Here is a 24,370-nt window from a genome sequence, read left to right as displayed (position 1 = left end):
AGTTGGAAGCAGAGACAGGCAGTTGACTTCTTGTATTGCAATAGCTCTTGACAAGAGAGCTGTGAGAAACAGGCCAAAGTATGACATTATACTGTGGACTCTCAACGGGACACTGCAGCACAAAGCTTGCACATTGGCCTATGCATCACCATAGTGCCCTTAGATAATCTTGTCACATAAGAGAAATTATTGCTACGGTAATACAACAATTAGCTTGAGCCTTCAAAGCAAGTTTACTAGTTCAGTAGCAGCACTACTTCAACACAGCCACTTTCCTTTGAAGCATCTTAACTGCAGTGGTAACTTGAGGCTCTTCCTGTACAATGCAACTTTTGCTTTACCACAATGTTTCTGAAGACAACCAACTGCAAATAATCTGTGTTGTTTAACACCATTAAGAGCATTGTCCCCTGTCTGCTCTAAGAAGCACTAAGCACTCCAGCAGAGACTTAAGGCAAGAAGCAGGACACAAATGTCTTACCTTGGGTGCACACTGAAAGTGCATTCCAGGCACAGGTAAGGTGGTAACATACATAGTAATGCAGCGGTACAGGTACAAAGTTCCTATTATAAAGAAAAACCTGCGTCCCACTATTGATCTGAAAGGAAGGGAACAGACTGAGAACAAAGTTCACATGTAGGATATACATATAACACTTAGAGCTCCAACTTTATTACACAGCTGAAACAGTAGAATTTGAGAGCAGCCCTGCCTCCTGCTCTTCAGCACGCTTTTCTAAAACAAATTTTTAAAAAATTACAATTGAAAAATAAATACCTTTCTTCATGTTTTAATCTTGCCAGTCCATAAGAGAAGACACTAAAGCTCCCACCAAAGCTATCCAACCAATTCAACACAGCTTCAGTCTCACTCAGGTGTGAAGTCAGGCACAGTTTTCCTTGCCTCAGTGACCTTCTCATTAATACTATATTATAACCACGCACTTGACTTAGAGATAATTTAAGTTTAATGAAGACAAAGGAAAAAGCTTCTAGTGTAGCTGTAGAGGGCACTAGATTCTACCTCAAATTTGGATGAGATTTTTTATGTCATTATGTTTTCCCCCCATTTAAACATCGTATCAACAAATATGTTTTGAAAAGCCCAGAATAATTGTTCCTAGGGCAACACCAGTGTCAGAAATTTAGATTTAAAAACACATATTTCAGTAATCCGGAGAAGGCTGTGATTCTGTATCCAACATGGACAATGGAGCATCTCATAAAGAAGTCATCCCTTGGTCATTTTCCCTCCGGCCCTAATCTACAATATTGCTATGGATTTTACCATGAAATTTCTCCTGTGCAAAGTGAAAGAGGAAAAATCAACATTCTTAAAACATACAATAACCAAAAAAGCTACTTACTTGTATCTTAGAAATAACCACTGGAATATCCATAACCCGACTAGTATCATTCCATTTATTTCTGATACAGAAAAAGCCCATTTCACACGATCAATGTAATCAAAAAATTTGTCAGGCAAGGGAGGGCTTAGCTCCTTTGGAGGTACTCTCTCATGGACCACAGTGATCATGACAGTTGTTAGAATCAAGTTGAAGAGAGCATAGACAAAGGCAATACCCGTTTTCCACCATTCCAAAGGAAACTTGTTCCTAGACTCAGCAGGCATAGCAATCTGGATGTAATCAGGGTATTTCTTTGTGGTTTTTCGCAAGCCATTAGACAAGCCCTTCGGTTTGCTAGTGCCATTTTTGTTCTCTTCACTGACTGAGAGAGCAGGTCGTGAGTAGCCATTAGAAGTCTCACTGGTTTGACCCTCCATATGTTCTTCAAGTTTTGCTGTCTCAATGGTATTCATTCCCAAGCTGTATGGCCAAAATCAGGTTTGTCAGTGACCAGTTTCTGGGCTCTCTGGCGTCTGTTATTCCTTGAAGTCTAATGTTCTTGTTCCTGGATGATTTCTGTAAAACTCTAAAAAGTGTCCATTGTGCTTTCACTATCCAGATAGGGTGAAGCTAGTGGTGAAGACAAATCTTTTTCCCTAGAACTGTATCATCTGGAAAAAAAAAAAAAAGGAAAAAACCACAAAACAAACCAGAACATATATTGAGACTTTTAGAGCTAGTAATGGGACAATGAACAAATATCTTAAAAATGCTGATTCAAAATTCCATACAAACCTACTTACATACACAGTCCAAAGGCAAACTAGAGACAGATGGTTACTGTGAAATCATTCAAACCAGTTTCTGCTGAGTAACTTGATCAATCTCTGATCAGTTTAGGAACTAGTACCAGTTTAGGCAGGTTTTTTGAAGGACAAGAGCCACCAGCTTTATGATCACGATAGCTCATTTGCCAGAATTAAAAATAACCCATGTCTGCAGCAATATTGAATTCTGTGGTTTAGGGACGTTCCACACAAAGCATCTACAGGTATTAACATGGTGTGTCTGTATAGATCAGGCAATCTTGTTAGTCCAGGTGATAGGACAGAAGAGTACTACTAGACTTCATTTTGTAAGGCATAAAGTATTTCAGATTCATCTAGGAAGCCTACTGAATAGATAGCTTCAGTAAATCTTTTGGTTGAAATACTCTGATTCAAGCAAAGAAAAAAAGATGTGTCTACATAGCTACTTCAGCACCCACTAAAAATACCTGAAACTTCAGAGAAATGAAAAATATACCTCTGAATTAGATTCTTAGCTACAGTAACCTATATGAAGAGCAGACATATGGATCTGTGTTTGTCCTTTAATGAATTAAAAATATGCCGACATTGGTTTCTTTTAACTAGAAAGACATAGCAAGATTCATTATCACACAGGTTTTATTTCAGGTTGCATGTGTCGATTCAGTAAAATCTCGTTAGATGAAGAAATTATATATGTGCATAAATTTTATATCAACATTTTCTACAACGTGAAAAGAATGCAGTGCACCTCTACAGATCTGTCATTGCTCTATCTGAAACAAAGGCCAATTCCCCCTCATCTTTAACATTCTGTGATATCACTTATATTTGTGATGTACCTATTTTTATTACTTTGTTCAGCTCCCATTGCATATGATAATTACTTTTGCTAAGTGTTCACTATCTACCAGCAAATTATAATTATCTCTTTCTACTTGCTTCTCTAAGAGAAGCCTACGATATCACTGCCTCAAGTCCCTGCATGCCAATACAAGCTGCCCCAGTTTGCCATGTTATATGTGCAGTTGAATCAGGATGGAACCCAGAGGTTCCAGTCTTCCTAACTGTACTTTACAGAACTTAAAGAGAAAGCTACCTACTTAGGAAAAACCTGTCCATGAACTGATGTCAACAGCAAGGACAATCGAAAAACCAAACCCACCTGGAAAGTCAGGTGTTGTGGTCACTCCCTCCTCATCCCCCCAAAATACAGAAGACATTTAACACAGCACATACATCCCACTGATTTCCTAGTTGCTGCTCTTTCTTCTAGGAGAAACAAAGGATAAAGGTTCAGATCTCAAATTCATACCACTAATACTGAAATCAGGAAGCACTGCTAAATTATTCTCTCTGTAGTGCTCCCAAAATCCACTGTCATTGGTTGACTTTTTTTAAATCCCTCATCAACAAGTGTATGAAAGCTAAAACACAAAACACCTGAACAAGAATTCTCCACCCCTCCCCCCCAAACACCATAACAACACAATACCCAAAAACACCAGTGAAAGGTGGTGATTTCAGATGCCTCCGTAAGAGGATGTTTAACCCAGCAGGCAGGCAACAACCTCTCATGCTTCACACAAGTGAAAAATCATTCTTTTGGAGAGCTGCAAAAGGGAAGGCTTTACTTAAACCCACAGAACATTTCACTTTTACAATTCCTGCTCTTAAGACACAGACTTTCTTCTCTTCCCTCTGTGACAGAACGCTTAAGTAACTTAAAATAAATCTGAACCTAGTTGCGTTTTGCAGCACAGTCTGATCTAGCAATCACCTACTAGACCTTTTGCAACACCATCAGCAAAACTTGACACATTTTATATCCTGCACAGCTGAAGCATTCTTGTAAATATGCATTTACTGAAAAACAGAGCATCACAGTAACCAGTAACCTTTGTTATTTCCTTCTCTTCCCCACAAATACCTAAAACCACTAGTAACATAAGGACAAGGAATATTTTCAGATATTTAATGACATCTAAGTAAGCCCTGAAGATCAAAGTGCATCTGAATTACAGAAGGGCAATAACCTAACAAACGTAAAGTCACACTCAAGTTTATATGAGCTTAAGCAAAGCAATTAGACCTACATCTTGCAGGGAAAAGTTGTGCTCCTTCCTGGTACTTTTAAATGGATTGGAAGGCATATTGATCTGCCATTTCTGATGGCTCATCAAGATTATTTCAAGCAGAGTGCATACTGTGGTGAAACCTTTATTTACACTGATAGTTCAAGGTGCTATATATTATCTGATCATCAGAACATAAATGCTTAGCCCTTTACCTTTCCAACCTGCTTACCCCCATATTCTTGAAGCAAGCAGAAACTCTATTGATGAAAAACACAAAACCCACTCAGCTTGAAGCTATCACTCCCTTGCTGTGTATGTGACCAGCCAAATAAGTCAGACAGTGAATCAACAACCCTATCATCACTCCTACAAACTGTCAAAGGAACTCCCCAGAAGTACATAGGTTTTTCCTGTCCCCAGTTCCCATCTTGCCTTGATGGGTGTGCTGCTTTCAGCTTCCATGTGGTACTTATGTTAGTTTAGGTAAAATATACTATTGTTACAGGGGCTTTGTTTGTGAGGTTTTATTTGTCTTTTTTAAACTTGGAATGTCCCCATTTAAAAAAAAAATAAAAATAAGAGGCGCTCATTTACTGCCTAGTAGTAAGGCCTTAGACTTCTTCAGTAAGCAGACAGCAATGTTCAAATCTGGTCACCAGCATCTAGGGTCTGAAAACCAAACCTGATTTTTCCAAGCTATGGGAGATCTATGAGGGCAGACTCAAAGCGTCATATAAAATTGGCCAAGAAACTCAAAAGATTAAATAAAATTCCTTTAAGGGATACCCCTGGGGTTTACAGTATCACCAAGGTTGGAAGAGACCTCAAAGATCATCAAGTCCAACCTGTCACCACAGACCTCATGACTACTAAACCATGGCACCAAGTGCCACGTCCAATCCCCTCTTGAACACCTCCAGGGACGGTGACTCCACCACCTCCCTGGGCAGCACATTCCAATGACGAATGACTCGCTCAAAGAACTTTCTCCTTACCTCAAGCCTAAACTTTCCCTGGTACAGCTTGAGACTGTGTCCTCTTGTTCTGGTGCTGGTTGCCTGGGAGAAGAGACCAACCCCTTCCTGGCTACAACCACCCTTCAGGTAGTTGTAGAGAGTACTGAGGTCTCCCCTGAGCCTCCTCTTCTCCAGGCTAAACAACCCCAGCTCCCTCAGCCTCTCCTCATAGAGCTTGTGCTCAAGGCCTCTCCCCAGCCTTGCTGCCCTTCTCTGGACACGTTCAAGTGTCTCGATGTCCTCCTTAAACTGAGGGGCCCAGAACTGGACACAGTACTCAAGGAATGAGTTTTCTTTTCAGAACCACTTCAATCCATTCTTCTAACCCAAGACATACCCTCATCAATTAGCAGAGCTTAAGAAGCAGTATTACAGCAGAAGTCCTAATTACCACAAGGAACAACATATCTCAAGAAAAATCTTAAGAGTACAAAAGATGGGGAAAAAAGATGAGGGGTCCTAAATGTTTATTATCTTGACCTTCCAGTTGCTCTCATACAAATTGCTCCTTCACTTGTCTTTTGAATGACAAATAGGGATGCAGCAAATAGCTGAGTGGGGATACAGTTTTGAGGTAAGTTTAAGAAAGCACATACACATTTGGCTCTTTACGTTAGACCTTAAGAATAACAAGCAGTTTTATTTAGCTTCTTAGTCATCCGATTTTCACATTTCATTTTCTCCTTTTCACATAAAGGTCATTTTCACAAAGTTAGCTCAAAATCAGTGCTTCTCATCCAGTATCTGGAACCTCTACAACATTTCTCAAAATACTAACTTCTACACTTGATCAAGGACTGAGCAGCCACAATTAGCACAGGCCTTCCAAATAAGTAGGTCTGAATCTGATGCCTCAAATATGAACAATACAGTTGGAACAGAAGCATCCAAAACAGTAAGACTGATATACTCTGACATTGAGGGAAGCTGCATAACTCATATAAAAGATGTTCAAGGTTTCTAGGCAGTAGTATTTTTAACCCTCATTCACTAGGGTCTGGTCTCTTCTCTCTAGCAACCAGCACCAGTACAAGGGGACACAGTCTCAGGCTGTGCCTGGGAAAGTTTCTCCTCACCTTGAGCCTAAAGTCATTTGTCATTGGAATGGGCTGCCCAGGGAGGTGGTAGAGTCACCATCCCTGAAGGTGCTCAAGAGGGGATTGGACGTGGCACTTGGTGCCATGGTCTAGTCATGAGATCTGTGGAGACAGGTTGGACTCGATCTTTGAGGTCTCTTCCAACCTTGGTGATACTGTGATACTTTTGTTAAGGTTGGCCCAAACATGACACAGCTGTAATGCAGTCTTGTATTCAGCAGCTGCAGAAAGAGGATCTGTAAATAAAATACTGCAGAAAAAGAAAATTGTACAATTGGAGATACCATGAAAGTTGTAGTATCATGTCATAATTAGCTGGAAACAACAGTTACCTAGGTTTTATTCAGTCAAATCTGTAGGACTACCTATGGGTGAAAACTAGCCAAGCAGCTGGGTATCCTCTGCTACCTTAACAGCAAGATTAAAGGCTGGCTTTTGAAGCCTTCTCCATTTTTGTTTTTAAACTAAGTCCAGGTCTCAGGGTTTGTTTGTTGGTTTTGGGTTGGTTTTTTTTTTTATAGTATCCCTTTTTCCATGCTATATGTATACCTCACAGTGTGCAGACCAGTGGGAAAAAGCAAAACAACTAAACAAATAAAGCAAAACCATTGAAACAAAATCCTGCAACTGCCAAACCAGATCTAAGCACAGTACACTTCAGTATGCAGAAACAAGAGCGAGTTTAATAAGTTTGCTTATCATTTCCATTTTACTATGGTAAAAATGTGTTCATAGATTTATACAATGGTTTGTTTTGGAAGAGACCTTAAAGATCATGTAGTTCCAACTCCCCTGCCATGGGCAGTGACATCTTCCACTAGACCAGGTTGCTCAAGGCCTTGTCCAACCTGGCCTTGAACACCTTCAGGGAGGAGGGATCTACAACCTCCCTGGTCAATTTGTTTCAGTGCCTCACCATCCTCACTATGAAGAATTTCTTCTTAATATCCAGTCTAAATTCGCCCTCCTCAAGCTTCAAGGTGTTCCTTCTTGTCTTATCACTATAAGCCCTTATAAAAAGTCCCTCCCCAGCTTTCTTGTAGGCCTCATTAAGATACTGGAAGGCTGCTATAAAGGTCTCCCTCAAGATTTCTCCATGCCGAACAGCCCCAGGTCTTGCGTCCTGTCCCCATATGGGAGGCGCTCCAGAGCTGTGCTAGTCTTTCAGCTGTACAATGTTTGTTTACAATACATAAAATGCATGGACAAAGTGAACTGCAGTTAATCAAAAAGTTACAAATTGACCTACATTCTGTAGCAGGCTGCCAACATTTCTTGGCCATGTGATGCTACAGGAGTGCAAGCAAGATAAAGCTGTACTACAGAAGAGGTGTTCATTCAGATGCTCTCAGAACTGAGACCATATTGTTGCTGGCAATAAATTTCACCCTTTATAAAAAGCATTAACTACTTACACATTATAAAAGTCTTTCCAGTAGCAGAAATAGAGCAGATAATCCCTCTACCTCTTGAGAAAGGAATTTTGCAATTCTCTCACTTGGGATTACTAATGTACCATCAGAAGCTGTCTTTTTGAGGACTAAATCCCTACACTTACCTAGATAGAAGGGAAAAGCTTCAAGGTTATTTGTTTTCTATTTGTGCAATCCCAGTTTTAACAGTTCTGTGGAATTCTGGTTTTCCCCACATCTTAAAAGTAAGAAGGGGGCTAGTTTCCATTTTCTTGGCATTTGTATTCAGTGTGTTCCACTGCAGTGCCAGGTTTCTGAAACATTACATCCCCAAAAGCACAAAAAATATGTCAGAATCAGAACAGTTTCAGTTGGAAGGGACCTCTGATGATCAGTTTTTAATCCTCCTGCCATGGGCAGAGACACCTACTAGCCAGGTTTGATCAAGGTCTCAATCCAACCTGGCTTTCAACACTTTGAGGCTTGGAGCCCCTGCAACATCTCTGGGCAGCCTGTTCCAGTGCCTCACCACTCTCAAGGAAAAGGATTTCTTCCTAATGCCTGATCTTAATCAAGCTTCATCCAGTTTGAAGCCACTACATGTCTTTGTTAAAAGTCTCTCTCCAGATGTCCTGGAGGCCCCTTTCAAATACTGGAAGGCTACTCTAAAATCTCCCTTGAGCCTTCTCTTCTCTAGACTGAACAGCCCAGTCTATTTCCACATAGGAGAGATGCTCCACCCCTCTGATCATCTTTGTGGCCCTCCTCTGGACCAGCTCTAACAGTTCCATGTCCTTGCTGGGGGCTCCAGAACTGGACACAGTACTCCACAATACTCTACTCTCCACAAGTGCAGAGTAGAGAAGAAGAATCCCCTCCTCCCTTGATCTGCTGGCCATGCTTCTCTTAATGCCAGCCAGGATTTGATTGGTTTTGTGGGCTGCAAATGAACATTGTGGGCTCATGTTGAGTGCCTCATGAACCATCATGTGTAGATTACAAGTAAAATGTGTGTAAATTCTCTCTTAAAAGCACTCACCAGGATCCCAGTGACTACCTGAGCAAGTAAAGTATCTTTGAGTTCTTTTAGCAGTCTGAACACTGCTGAGGAGGTTTGTCTTAATCATGCAAAGGCATTTTCAAACCCTTCAACTCTTTGGTCCCCAGACTCTAAAGGATCGTATTTGTCAACCAAGTGTTTAATTCTCTTTACAGGTGCTTCCTATCCTGACACCATGAGAGACTTCGATTTTCCTTCTGGTTATCTACTCTTACCGTTTAAGAGCCAAGGTCACAGTATCTGTTAACTGGCAATTATTTGTTATCTTTTAGTGCTGGAGTTACTCATTCTGGCAATAATCCACATGGGTATGACAAAGACAGGAGTTTTTACAGGTTAACAGCCATTCCTAAAACAAAGGGGTTGAGAGTGGTCAGTCATATCTGCAGAATCAGAAGCCCTAACACAACATTCTGTTTTAGAAGCAACCTCAGAAAATCTCTAGGGCTCTGGCCAATATCAGCTGTGACATCAGTGCTCAGTGCTTCATCCAGCTGTACCTTTAACACCTCCAAAGATGCACAACCTCTCTAGTGAGCCTGTCCACTTCATCATTTTAACTACAAAAGTTGCTTGGGTGGTTTTCCCCCCCCATTGGTTACTTTTGATTGTTCTTTAGTTTTGGTTTGCTGGGTTTGATTTGTTGTGGGGTTTGTTGGTTTTGGCAGGGTTTATTTATTGGGTGGTGGGGTTTTTTGGGGGGGGAGGGGGAGGGGAGGTTGGTATCTTTTGGGTTGTTTTTTTGTTGTTGTTAAGTTTGGGGCTTGTTTTATGGAGCTTGGGGAGTGTGTGTTTGGTTTGGGTTGTTTGTTTACAAATCTACTTATTACAAATCATGCCCCTTGTGTCTCATCCTCCCACCAGTGTGAAGAGTTCCTGATGACCTCGTGGTAGGTATAAAGGGGCTACTGTTTGGTCCCCCTAAGCCTTCTGTTACTCAGGCTGAAGCAACACAGCTCCTCAGCCGCTCCTCACAGGGCCTGTGCTCCAGCCTCTGACCACTCTGACGGTCCCTCCACTAGGCTGGTTTCCAGTTTGCTTTCCCAGGATCAGGGGTCTAAAACCAGACACAGTATTCTAGGTACAGCTAAGAATTACTGAGCAGAGAGCACTTGCCTATAAATACTGGCTCCTATTAAATACAGCTCAGGACAGCGCTGCCTGCCTCCACTGCCAATGCACATTGCTAAATCCTTTTTCAACAGGGCCAAAAGAAATATTGACCTTTTTCCAACAGGCTAAAGACTCCCTCATGACTTATTCACTCCAGAAAAATAAGATTAAGTCATCTTCCTAGATCCATCCTCTCCAAAATGAGCCCATCTCAGTATTTCAGATCTGGACAGAGAAGTCTGCTGACCTGAACTGATAATTAAGCTCTGAATTAGCTGCTTTTGAATAAAGGCCAAAAAAAAAAAAAAAAAAAGTGCTCTATCACTGCATATTTTGTAACACTGCAAAGAAATGTTTGGCTTATGTCCTTTTTTCCATTTATTAAAAGTGACTATTACAAACACTCTACAAAGAGTGGAAGTCACTGTTGTACTTCAGTCCTATCCGGCAAAATAATTCCAAAAGAGTTCCAAAAGAAACTTCTGGATCATCAGGCTTTTATGTAGCTTGCTGTCCAAGCATTCCAGCCTTCTCACTGCTGACTGTTTCCATTCTGCTGTAGCTTTGCAAACACTGTTGAAGAACAACAATCCAAAGCAAGACCCTTCTCCATGAGACAACAAGGTTTACAGATGTGTTATGAGACTAGCAGTGTATCTGATGCCCCACATCCTTTCTAGCTCACACAAGTTGCAGATTACTGGCTGTGGGGTGGGGGTCCCAGCACAGAAAGCAGAAATGTTTTAGACTGTTTTGTGAAATCCTCTACCTAGTTACCATGGGGAAAGGTTATGCTTCATAATGGAAAGTCAGACCCAGAGATGAGTCACCACTTCCAGGGTGGTGAGGAATCACAGTGACTAATGTGTGCTTTAACATGACTCTGCTACAGCATTATTAGCTGTCAGGCACCTAGAAGAGGAAATCACACACTTAAATTTATCAGCGATACACCCTTGCAATGTTTGGAAATTTATCAAGATGATGGTGCCTGGTAGATTTGTCCCCTGCATTACTGCCCAAAAGCAGCAGTGCAAACTCCATAAAAAGAGGTCACAGTTATGAGAACATTCTGAAATACTTCCTGCAGCAAGGAGAACCCTCTTTCTAGAAGTCTGAAGTGAGAAGACAAACTGCTTACATCTTCAGTGTGTTTTACAACATTAGCAGGTAGTAAGGAAGGAGTACATACAAGCTGTACAAGCCTAACAAAAGCTATTTTTGCACTGAGATATACACAGAGGCTCATACCTCAATGCACATTTAACTGAAGTCTTACAAGGCATAGGACATCAGAGACAACCATTAACTCATCTAGTGATAGCAGAAAGACAGATGGACAGGACAAGGTACATTTAGAACTAGCTGGCGTCATACTATAAAGTAGTTTCCCATATGCTTCAATTCGATTGGCATATTCCAAATGATAGAACTCTGCATAGGAGCAACACTTGCTGTGTGCAGAAACTCAAGCAACGAGTGTCACTTCTCAGAAACATTAATACCTCCTTCCCTCCCACATCTTACTGGTGTAGCCTGTGTTTGTATCCTGATCAATATTTGACCCTCTGTGCCAACACAAAATCTAGCACTCCACACACTGCCTAACAAAAAACAAGTATGAGTCCCTGAATACCTTCTCTCTGCATCCTAAAAACTCCAAGGGTTTTCAGCTTGCTGAACTGACATCGCTGCCTGGAAAGCTTAATGAATATTAGTTATGAGACAACATATCCTCTGTCATAAACTGTAAGCACACAGAGTGTCTGAAACTCATAATGAAACTATCTGCTCCACTATTTTGGTCTTCCCCTCTACCTTCTTGCAACAGCTACTACTAGTTCCTAACCTCACCTACCACTAAGCATCAACAGCTTGGCTCTCACAATACCACCAACACCACCATTAAAATAGAGATGGAAATACTCAGACCTCTCTCAAGCTATTTGTTCACAGGCTCAAACAGACAAATCTACATTTAGCTCCCACTCTGAACATTCGCTTCCCTCTTTTTTAGCAGCTTTTCACATCATGCTTTCAGAAGCAAATCCTGACAAATTTATTTCTAACACCAAGAAGTTAGACTACTGCACAATTTCAGTGACTACCACAATCAACCTGCATAGATGTTTCTGTAGGGAATTGGAACTGCAGCAGAGAATCCTTTGATAATATATTATTCAAGCTTCCAGATTTTTACTGAAATTCTGCTCATTAAGTTTAAATACAACAGTCAGAAATGCTAAAAGTTACCACAATCTAAACTTCCACAGCAGTCCCATGGTCTTCCTTAAACTTGTTCAAGTGTACCATTAGATCAAGATTTTCTACTAGCAGAAGAAAATACTTTCCACATTATGCTGACAAGAAAACAACATTTCCTTTTTGTGTTATTTAATTACTCATGGAAGAAGACACTGTTTAGCTTCAAATACTAAAATTTTTAGTATTATGTACTCAACACTTCCTTCTTCATTTCTCTTTTTATGCCAAGCTTCTCAGGCTCAGCATAGAGGTTTTACTACTCACAGTAATCCCTTCACTTAGTTTATTAGTTTTAAAAGTTTTTTAGAAAAGATTTAAGGAACCATGTTAGTCAAAAAAGATTTAAAGAACAAAGTTAGTGATGCTCAGCCCAAATTACTATTGACTAGACTTTTAACAATTAAAACTATTCCTGCAAAGAAAATGGCCAAGTACCATCTTCAGCACTGCTCCTGCAGAAGTCATCATTACATTCTCACTGTAGCATTAGACAGCTGCTCTGTAGCCTTGTCCACACACATACAGTATGATTAGAAAGGTAGAAACTCTAGTAATTAGCTGATTGAGTTATATTGATCTTGTCCTACCAAGTTGTAAAATCCAGTGTGAAAGTACTAAAGTTACTCTGAGACTACACAGAATCTTTTTCCAATACACTGTACCGCAGGTAGCAACTTCCAACTCTGTAAGCTACCTGCTATGCCCAAGGAAGGCTCCTAGTCATCTCTGAATCTCTTATCTTTAGAAGCAGAGAGCAGTAAACAATCAAGGTAATCAAGCATGAATGTGAGGGAGAAATACAAGCTGGCCAAAGTGCCTGCTAAACAGCTTTTTTATCAGTTGCTCAGATGCTGCAGCTGACCAGTTTATTTTTGATTTGTTTAAAAACTCAAACACTTTGAACTTGGAGTGAGGATATTATTTCCACAGTAACACACAGAAGATGGTACCCAAGTCCACTTCTCATTTGTCTTACTGCCTATGAGAAACCAGCAGGGGAAGTGGTGCATGCAATCAATCAAGATGTTTCAGAAAAGACATTTGGAAAAAACTTATTTCCAAATATATTTCATACTTCTTGGTCACTTCATGCGAGGCCCTAGAGCTCTGTAAGTGCTTCCTAAATAGAAAGCATTTTATTAAAATGATCCAAAAAGCATTTTAAAGAATTCTTACTCCATATCCAGTGAAGTTTGTGTTATCCCATACAGTGATGCAGGAAAGGAAGCACATAAAGAGGTGTCACACACTAGCTGAAATGTGGAAAGACTAACTGCAAAGTGACAGATTCTATAAACTGTTCCCACAAAACACAGCACAGCAGCCAGAACTGTTCAAGAGAGTTTCATCTCTAGACAGTCTCTAAGACTACTGATGTTGTGAATGTGTGCTAGGTAACCATGGTGTACAGTAAATAAGTGGTGAATCAACCCAAACCACATGACCAGTTGCAGAAGTCTAAGGAAAGAACTAAGTGTTCAACTGGAAAAAGTGTGATCACTTCTGAAAGAAGAAAACACAGAACTCAGCAAAATTAGAACACAGTAAAAAATTATTCTGCTCTACCAACTGAAGGACATCTGATTATTTTTGTTTCTGCTGCACTCGTGAATAGATCTTCCTCAAAAATACCAATTATGCCAAAAGAGATTTCCACGTATCAGCAAGGGTAGTTCATGTACTGGCTTTAGAAGTGACTTTAACTTCAGGGCAAACTGACATACTACAAAATAATTATCTGGAACTGAACTTGAAAGTTGGACCTTATTGTGGCTTGGATTTCAGGAACTTTCATCAACATAGCACTACAACACTCCACGGCACCTACTTCGGTAAGAACAGGCCAGCACGAGGGCTTGCAGATTCCAGCCACTGCTAAAATCAGCTGTTCCAGAACTTGCTGCATGGCCATTTCACAGCTAGAGCTACTGAACATGCCACTGCTCTCAACTACTCTAAGAGAGAGTATCATCTTGTCAGGAGTAGGACAGCACATCCAAATATCAGTTGCACCAATACAACCCTAAGAATTAGCATCTATTCTAGAAAGGCAGCAAATGGTGTAACAGGAAGTCTCATAGGGACTCAACCTAGAAGGTCAAGCATGCCAAATTCACTTGATAGTCACTGCTTTAAAAAGCAGTAACTTCCTAATTTTAACAGAAGATAATACAATTTCTCACATGAGAACGACAATATTGAACATGTGAATACCATGCCTTGCATGACAGGTATTGTGTCTTAAGAAACAGCCTCCGGGTAGCAACTACAGGACTGCAAATGACAGAGTTAAAAGCCCTCTAGAGCAAAGCAAAGCAATCAGGAAGAAAACAAAAGACATTAAGCTACACCCTAGCATCTGAGTTCTACTAAAATGTTAATGACAGCTGGGGCAGCACAAGATGGCCTGAAACATTCTACACTAATCCTAGCTCATGAAGTCTCTTTAAACTGTTTTATCAAGATAAGATACAAAGGTGGGGCTGGTTCTTATCACACATACTGCCACCCAGAAGGGTATGGTTAATTTAGCTGGAAGCAGAAGTCCAACTGGGATATTAGCAAATTTCACCCCCTGTTAAGCTGCTCCACACCCCTAATTGCAGCAGCAATAATTAGTTAGTTCATGCAAACAGCCTAGGTGCTGCAGTTTTAACTCATTACAGGTCAACGTTCATTTCACTTAACTGCATTAAATTATCTCTACTGTATTTCTGTACAAACAAAGATAGTGGCTCACATGTTACCCATACAAAGGGTGGGTTTTGTTGGTTTGGGGTTTTCTATTTTAGAAGAGAATGGAAAGAATTTATCTTAAGCCCCAGAGCCAATTTATGCCCCCACATCTCTCCTTCCTAATACTTGGACTTTTTAGAAGTCAGAGTTTTTTCCTGTTGGATTTTTTTGAATAGCCACAAGCTCTGAAAAAAAAAATATTAAAAAACCTGTCTAAAATAAGCTCTTAGTTTGCAAGGAATGTAAAACATTGCTCTGGCATAAGATACAGCTTCAGTTAGAATTTTGTAGTTTAACTCTTTTAGAAAACAGGATTTATACTTTGCAAATAAGGTAAGCAGAGGCTACCTTTGATCTAACTCAATCTACAAACTCTCCTAGATCTATGGGACCCATGGAAAAAGATATGTGGAAACAGTATCTTAAAACAGTAATAACAGTAACAAATCATACTAAATAGTAATACATTTTTTGTCCATTAAGATCATCTTTTACTCTACTGAATCACACAATGACAAATACACAACACCACCAATGTGCTCTGCAGTTTACATCCCTTTTAGATGAAAAGGGAAAGGCCTGTAACTGGATTCTAATTGACAACACTACAGTGTATCATCATAAATACATGAGTGGATTTATCATGTTCCATTTTCAGCAACACATAACCGTATCATAAGCTATGTAATAGCAATCTAGCATCTGCTGAGCAATGCAAACTATTAAAATGAAGCATTTTCTTAAGCAGTTATGGAAGATCAATAGAGTGATTCCTTGAGCAAATTGTGAGGCCTAAGTACAACTCTTCTAGCTGTCCTTATAATTGCAATGCATACTTTGACAACCAACTTTTTCTGCGTATTACATGCATCACAGTCAAGTTTTGACTAACCTGTGTTGCCTTAAACACATATTCTAGAAAGGCCTGCAGTGCTAAAAGTTTTTTGTCCCATTTCACTGAAACAGGGTGCAGTAGAATAGGAAGAAAGCACACATGCATGCACACTCAAAAAACTTGTGGGTGAAGTAAAAGAACATAGTTCTGGTGTTTGCTGTTAATGCAGCACAATAGAACACTCAGCTTCTGCTTTCCTGCCACCCTTCTCTGCATTCCAGGCCTCTGAGGGGGAATAGTGTCCCATTTTAACTTCAGTCATTCAGTACTCAGCCACTCACATGTAAGAGCTAAAGAGTTTAGCCCAAACACTAAGATGTTTAAGAGTTTAAAATAAACTTTCCCTAAGTCCAAATAAAGAAAAAGCAGCAAACAAACTGTTTATGGCTACATTCATCCTGCAGATTAAAACTAAGCCAGGCAGCTACTTGTTCAGGTTGTCCAAATATGAGAAAGCAGTGTACACAGGAAAGTGTAAACTGCCTGCTCAAAAAAGCAAGAAACAAGTGTAATGGTAATGAAGAACACTTTTAAAGCAAAAAAAAAAAAAAAAGTAATTATTTAGATTTTTCTTAGAGTTGAAAATTTCTTCAGCCCAACTCCTTTAGCTTTGTTATTTGACAGGAACCATGCCTTTTCTGGTGGTTGATACGCTGAGATGTATTTCAGCCATCACTAGGAGTTACTGACTTCTACCGTAGATATACACATTATTCCCAACTCTACATACACTACTTGCTCTATACAGAAGAAATGACTACTTACCACAATACTTATGTCTGTGTGCATGAAAATGCCCCCCTTCCTTTTTTAAGAACTGCATAGAGGAAGATAATGACCATTGCTACAAAAAAATTAAAATAAAAGCTCTACTCAATGGAGAAAGCTGGCCATTCATCTACAGAGTATGTGTAGACCTGATTTCATGGTGTAAACACTGCTAAGATGACAATTTTACATAGTATCTGTAATTTTAGGATACAATCACTGCAGCAGACAGACGTTTAAGACCATAACACCTAACTCTTCAGTAAGCTGTCTTCATATTAACAGCTCCTAAGAAGGAGCAATGCTTTTAATAGTTCTTGCTTCAGAGCCAAACGGGATGCCACAGCCTTTAAGTATCAAGAATTCCATCATGAAGGTTAACACATTTCTTGGGAAACAAGAACACTGAAAAGGGTTCTTTCTCTACTTTAATGCATGATCACTTCTAACAGTCAATACAAGATTCAAAACCCACTTCACTCAACCCTCTCTCTCTCACAGGACAAAAGAAACAAGTCAACCAGGGACCACCTTCATCCTTCTGGTACATTTTCCACACCAAGCTGGATTGCTTCCCAAATCACTCCTTGGAGCTGTATGCAAAGTATACACATGCAATGAAACACAATGATCTGTGAAAAAACAGCAGACCAAGCATCTGCACCTCTTCCAAGGCTGCAGCTCAAAGTGTCTGAAGTCAGTGTTATTGCTCGTTAAGCAGAGCCAAATTGTGTGTTCATAATGAGCCTCTACAAGACCAAGGTGGTGTGTCAGGAGACAGGAATGAACTCCTGCTAAATGACATGCTCAAAAAGGTATAGAAAGTCAGAAAAATTGAATTATGACAAGTTCATGCTTCTGAGAACGGCACTGTTAAGAACTCTTACACAGCACCCTGACAACTTAGTACAGTATTATGAAGATAGGAAAAAACACAAGCCTTGGTAGAAATTTTATCAGGCTCCTAGTACAGAGGATCTAAAAGTAGCTTCAAAATGTTAACTCATGCTGCAACATATTCATAGTTTCTGTACACTCCTGAAAGAGGTAAGTCACCAGAAAAAACAGCAAGTACAAACTAATCCAAATTAGATTTGTAGTGATTAATTTATCTCAGCAATAAACAACACAGAAGGAGCCGTCAAAATATCAGTTTAATGCTTTTGGGTTTATGTTGAAGTTGCAACATATGAACTTCAACCAGAAAAAGTGGCAGAGAATGAAATGACAGAATTGTACACCAAGCATATTTTTAAATGCTGTTAAGGCAGTAACACAACATTTCAGTTTTTATAAAGTCCTTTTGAGGCAGCAGCAGTGACGGGAACAGTTTGCTTCAATACAGTCTGTGTTCAGTCTTGAACCATGACACAGGCAGCAGTATTTGGCACCCTTATAAAGCATCTACAAACAGCAAGTGCCGTTTCTTATAAATAAGGTTGATATGGAGGAAGTAAAGAAATAAAAATAAATTGGATGAGATGTAATTGCTGTAGAAATGCATCAGAACAATCAATGAGTGACAGGGTTGTATTGTTAACGTTATGTTTTATGTTGTATTGTGCTCTCCAATTAATGACTACGAAAAATTACCTTCTCTGCTGCTGTTTCTCCTTAGCAAATTGTCAACTGGAAAAGGAGACTGCTCATTTATGCCTTCTCTACTAACCAACTGTCCAGCATTAGAGAGAACACAAGCAGGAACTTGGGTGTGTTCATAAGTAAATATTTTGTCACTTATGTACATTTCACAGAACTGAAACTAATTGCGAGAAGAGATTCAGCATTTGTCACACAACCGTTTAAGGCCATGGGAGGCTAGGAAGAACAAAACTTTTAAAAAGACAAAAGCTAAGAAATGAAAACATATTTCAACAGGAAAGACCTACCAGTGAGAGCAGGTGGCTTCTTACAGAACTTTCACAGATGCAAGTGTTCTATTAAAGATATATTGGAAAGCTAACATATGCCAAAGCACTTGCAAAAACATTTCAATAAAGTAAAATCGTTACCTCCACCTGAAGTCTTTAAGCTAGGTTTTACAAGATCCAGGTTCTACACAGGGTTTGCCTACAGCTTGCTCTTTGAACCTGGACAATATTTCTGCACTCTGGTACGGTTACAAACTCCCACTTAATTTAGTTACCCAAGATTTTAAAAAGGAAAAAAACACCAAAAACAAAACACCCAAATTTAATTTGTAGTATTGAAGGCATGAACACCAGAGATCTGCAATGAAGCCCAACCAACCAACCCAAAACCCACAAAGCCCACCTGTAAGTCACACACTACAAATGCAAACCCCAGTTAAGTTTTACTAGTCACTAGTGCTCACAGTGACACTTTGCCTTTGGGAACTTGCATGAAGATGAACACTGAATAAACACATTAGTATGATTTAACTCGATTCTTGGAACACTGGAGTTTGCAATAGCAGTGAAGTGGACCTGGGCCTAAGATATCAGAAGTGCTAGGCAAAAAGATCTTCTTCCCCAAATGAGTAAGAGTTACATAACTGTACATGAGACATACCAATTTATGGCAAGTAACTGCTAAACCAGCCTCAAACATCATGTTTCACTAACAAAGTTACCAACTGCCTAGGGAGCTTCTGAAAACCAGCGATTACAAACTGCTGTAGGCAATTTGTAAATTCTCAGATGGTGAATTACAATGAACAGCTTCCATGTATTTAGCTCCCTGGTTTTGCTTTACTGGCTTTGTTCAGTTTCTTTGATGATGTCCTTCTCTTGCACCATCAAAGTAACGTTACCATCATTGAAGATACATCTTTAATACATCATTATTTATTCTCCAAACTTTTCTATTCAGTTTCAGCCTTGATACATTTATATCTTATCTATGAAATTAAATTCAGCTCTACATGCTCCATTTAAGATTCCAGGTTACTACTAAATCAAAAAGAATCCTGAATTAATTTTAAATTTAGCCACTCTTCAGCAAATGTGTCCAGAGGTGCTCAGCATCAGTTCAGCTTAAATCATCCATGTTAAACTGATGCAACTTTCCAAAACATTCAGTGAGGCACCCAGGAGACTCAGCATATTTTCTCAAGGAAGAGCAGGTGTACAACCCCACTCCACTTTGCATCAGTAACCACAGGCACACAGAAACACAGCAAAGCTTACTGTGAAGCCCGATGCGCTGCAAAGAATTTTAAGGAAATCAGAAAAGGGAACAGAAGATTACAGAGGGGGAGCAGCAAGAGACAACTCCAAAAGCCAGGAATAGCAAGACATTGCTTTGTGTGGCTGCAAAACCCACCCTTTGGAAGCCTCAGTTCCGCTGACAGCAGCAACTCAGATTTAAAGTTTATAATGAGTAAGTGGGATTGTGCTTGAAACTTAAACATGACAGTTGCATAAACTGGGGAAGGTAAATGAAGGTAAGACTCTCTTGCTCAGGTACCTTCAAGTAAACAGGATATTCTCCTTTTCTAGGGTTACACATCCAATAAAAGGCATTTTAACTTTTAAATTCTTAAGTACTAGGTGTTTTATTACAAAACTGCCTTCTCAGAGTGAATGCAATGAGTTTTTCCTGAGTAATCATGCTCAATAATTATTTTGTTCAAAGACTTGGATCCAAACACTGTTTTATTATGGTCTGAAATAATTAACTCAACAGCTTCAGGTACTCTGACAAACTATTGAATTTCTTCATCTATACAACAGACTAGACTTCAATATTTTTTAATGTCAGACTGCAGACAGCAAGAGGCCACTTGTCACTGCATATTCTCAAAGGGCTTAATATCCAGTAAGGCAGGAAGCTTTACTCAGCAACCACAAGCACAACCTCAAGGCACAGTAGTCCCCTTGTATTACAGATACTACATATATGCCAGCCAGAGGGTAACTAACAGACTTTCCTGAAGCTAATTTAGTTGCAGCATCCATTTTAGTCCTACTAAAATTTGTATCAACAGGTATGAAGTAGACTTCCAAACCCAAATGTACTGGTAAGAAGTACTTTACTCAGTCTTACACATGTCCACACAAGAGCTATTCTGGGGAAGAGAAACAGTGATAATAACATAACCAAGTGTTAGGTCCTAATATAGGAGACACCTGTGCTTCTTAGAATTCTGGAGCCTCACTAAAACAGTTGAATTCAGTACAGTTAAGGAATATCTTTCAAACAGGTGCAGAATGGACAAGGCAGAGCTATGTGTGTTACATTAACTTTTCCACCATAGCTTTTAAGGTCTTCAGCATCTGCTCAGACAGTGGTGCCTGAATGCCTGACATTCTTAGCGTCCACAGCATCTTTCGGGACAGTGGTGTCCATGGTACAAACAATTCTCCCATCAGACAGATCTCTGAAAACAGTGGACCTAGTGTTACATTAATCTTCCCAGCATCTGTTCAGACTTCTGCAATACCATATCCATACTAAAAGTGTCACAGCATGCGTGTTGTCCACTGCCCACAAACAGGATCAGAGAACAGTGCAGGCCAAGAACCCATAAAAATTATTAAAAAATCCAAGCAGAAGATACATGCAATTCTGTTGTAAATATCTGCATCTTCAAAGGGCATTTCTATACTAGGAGATTTAACTGTAATGAGCCACCACTTGAAAACCCTTCTTCGACATTCCCTTAAGAAAAACGACTCATTTTTAAATCTATCACTTCTTTCAATTTTTCATAGTTGTTAAAAAAAAAAATATCAATATACTACTTTCCAGTCTTCATACCCTATTTGCTACACTAATACATTGTCAATAAAGAATTCTCTGGGTTTTGGAATGAAAAATACTTGAGATGAAGTCTCTTATTTAGCTCTCCTAGAGACAGGGCAGCATGTGTGGGGGTTGTGCTTGGTTTTTTTTTTTAAACAACTGATAAGGAAATAGGAAGTTTTTCACAATACTGCACCCATGATATAATGTTGTTTACTTAGAACATTAAGTTCTGAACTCAGAACAAAACTATTAAAACAGGATTGTTAAACCCTACAATCCTGTAGGGATTAGCGCATTACAACCACCTTTATGATCTAGAAAAACAGATGCTCATTGAACTATGATGGGCATGTTGATATTTTAAATTGAGGGGTACATAAAATGATTCCAGATTCAGATCACCAACCTAAAGGTGAAAGAAAAAAAAAAAAAAGAAAAAAAAAAGAAATCTCTTTGCTCTTTAAGTTCTCATTTCTCCACTGTATACATTCCACTTCAAGGACAGTACAGAAATCAGTTTCATTAGAGGCCTCTACCTATATACTATTGTCATCACCTTACAATTTTATCTGAATTGCACACCCTACCCCCCCACACTTCAATTTGTCCAAATACCCCTTGTGACTGCACAGGGTACACTTAAAAGAGTATTTTTCTGAAGGACAGAGCCAAGTATGCTTCTCTAAAGTCAGACATGGATTATAAATATTTACTGAACAGCAATGTAAGTCCTATTAAAAAAAGCACAAGTATATTGACCTTTCTAGTAGATTAGGCCCTATATTTTATCCTAACTTGAACAATAAGTTATGTTTCACAGAGAAAATGTATCTTAAGGCTATACAGTCTCCAAAAATCTGCCCTGTCAAATAATACACATAAGCAATTACGTTAAATAATAAAAAATAGGTGTGTTATTTTTAGGCAAACCATTTATTAAACGTAACTTTACATGAAGCTTGCCAAAACTTCTGTAAAGCCTGCTGGCTCAGAAAACACTGAGTACCTGCTGGGTTTATGCTAATACCTCTCTGGAACCACTCCCCTATATAATTAATCAGGTACAAATTAATAGCTGTTAAATGGTTTGAAGATAGAGATTTTCCTAAGGTCTTACAAAAATCAAATAAAAAGATTAGAAATAGATTGAACTGAAAAACATCTAGCCTACACTGTATTCTTGTCTGAAGAGTATGCATTAAGTACTTTTCACAAGTATTGTGAGATAAATTTGAGCCAGAAACCACACTACATTAATAGAAAAGTACTCTGTCACTAAGTTTAGTTTAGCTGCACTTCAGGAAGTTTAAGAGTGGCTTCAGCCGAGCAAGGCACAGAGCAACAAATTAAAACCCAACAACAGGCAAAAGAACAAAAGAAAAACAAAACTTGCAGGAACACACCTTTGCTCTATTATGATCCCTACAGTAACCCTTTATCTTCCTGAGCTGCAACCACGCATTTTGAAGACCCTTCCTGTACAGTATGTGGTACTGCTCCATTGCTCACATCAAGAACAGATAAATTTACTAGCGAACTAAGAATTTTCCAAGCATTACATATTTGCAAGAGAAATCGACACAGGTGCCCTCCCTAGTTAAAGATGCCTCTTCAAAAGTAAAATCAAGACTATTTCACAAGTAAAACATATATACTCCACAAATGAGTCTGCAAACACAGGCTTGCCCTTCCCAGTCTTTACCCAATTAACATCCAGAGGTCTTCTGTGAAAGAGGTTCTGTAAGTGCCTATATGTGGTATGCCATGCTTTTAATCCACCTGTGCCGTTCCCAACTTACCTACTGCGCTGCATATACAAAAGCTTTCACTGCTGGCAGTTCCTCCTCTACAGGCAGTTGAAAGTCTTTTTTGGAGCCTCAGGGCTCTCAGGTTTGGGCTTTGCAGTTCCTTCTGGCCAGACACTCCCACCAGTGAGGCAACAGCATGCAGAAGCAGCTAGAAAGTTTGCCGCGATCTCTACCTTCCCCTGCAATTTGGTCCTCTCCCAGCCTCTTCTCCTTCCTGGCGCAGGAGACGGGCTTTTAAGAGCGTCAGCGGAGGCGACACTTCCCAGAGAGGTTCCTACCCGCAGCGGTACCTCAGCAGAACCGCAGCTGGAAGCGCTGCCCTGCTGAAGGGCGGCTCCGGAGCGGGGACCGGAGAGGGCAGCGCTCACTCGGGGCTGCCGCTGTCGTGTTTACCGCGAGTCTCATGCTCGCCACCGGAGCCGCGCTCCTGCCTGACATCATTCATTCTCTTACACACGCACCCGCCCACTCCATTGCCGAACGGTGACTCACCCCCGGCGCTGTTGCTATTCAGAGGCAGGGCTAGAAAAACCGGCAGGACCTCTACGGAGCCCCCGCCCGCCGCTAAAGGTGCCGGGTGGCGGCGCGGCCCAGCCCCGCCCGCTCCCGGCTCACCCCCCCCAGCTCCCCCCTCCCCCCGCCGCTCGGAAGCCGGCCTGTGCGCGCGCGCTGCCCGCCCCGCTGGCTGGGAGCCTCCGTTCGGCACCTCCTTCGGGGTACCGGAGGTCTGGAGCGATGCGGAGCTGCTCCCTGCTCTTCCACGGCTCCCCTCGACCTCCCCCACCTGCCTGCAGCCTCTGCGCGGATCCCATCTGCCATGCCCACAAGCCGCCTGCTCCTCTCCAAACCACAGAACGCCTCTGCCGTACCGCGGGGGGAAGAATTCCGTTCGCTCGCCAAAGGGGATACCGGCGGCTCTGCTGCACCCACCAACCACTTGTTCAGAGATAAGCATTGCGCTCGGTGGCAGCGGCGCAGATGCCTGCGCCTGCACCGCTTAGCGCCGCGCCTCCACAACCAGGCCAGACCCGAGCGCCGCGGCTCGGATCCGCGAAGGGTTTCCCGGTTTTGCCGGGGAATTCAATCCCAGAACTGGTCTCCAATGCAGGATGGCTGTCACTGAAACCCCCTGCTCCTCACGTGCTTCACCCACACCTAGCTCTGCTTGGGGCTTTTTTAGGGGGTGGAAGGGTCAGGGCTTCTCTTTGGTTTTAAAAGATTTCCTCATCATTATGTAGCAACCAGGATCCTTTC

The 24,370-nt window shown here is 40.6% G+C and overlaps 1 protein-coding gene across 2 annotated transcripts in view; it reads right to left on the bottom strand.

Annotated features, from left to right (window-relative positions):
- SGMS2 (sphingomyelin synthase 2) overlaps positions 1-23,694 on the bottom strand; it is a 29,201-nt gene extending 5,507 nt beyond the window's left edge. The window contains exons 1-3 of one of the 2 annotated variants that reach the window (XM_054161660.1): positions 23,609-23,694; positions 1,368-2,020; positions 482-599 (exon numbers count right to left, since the gene is read on the bottom strand). In XM_054161660.1, the coding sequence (XP_054017635.1) occupies positions 482-599; positions 1,368-1,822 (573 nt within the window). In that variant the 5' untranslated portion in view covers positions 1,823-2,020; positions 23,609-23,694. Of the gene's footprint in view, positions 1-481; positions 600-1,367; positions 2,021-23,107 lie in introns of both variants that reach the window. The other variant, XM_054161656.1, reaches the window with a different exon arrangement.
- Between the last annotated feature and the right edge of the window lie 676 nt (positions 23,695-24,370).

Source organism: Dryobates pubescens, chromosome 1, assembly GCF_014839835.1.
Source record: "Dryobates pubescens isolate bDryPub1 chromosome 1, bDryPub1.pri, whole genome shotgun sequence".
NCBI classification, from domain to species: Eukaryota; Metazoa; Chordata; class Aves; order Piciformes; family Picidae; genus Dryobates; species Dryobates pubescens.
Note: the sequence above shows the minus strand (reverse complement) of the source record. Positions and strands in the feature narration are given on the sequence as shown.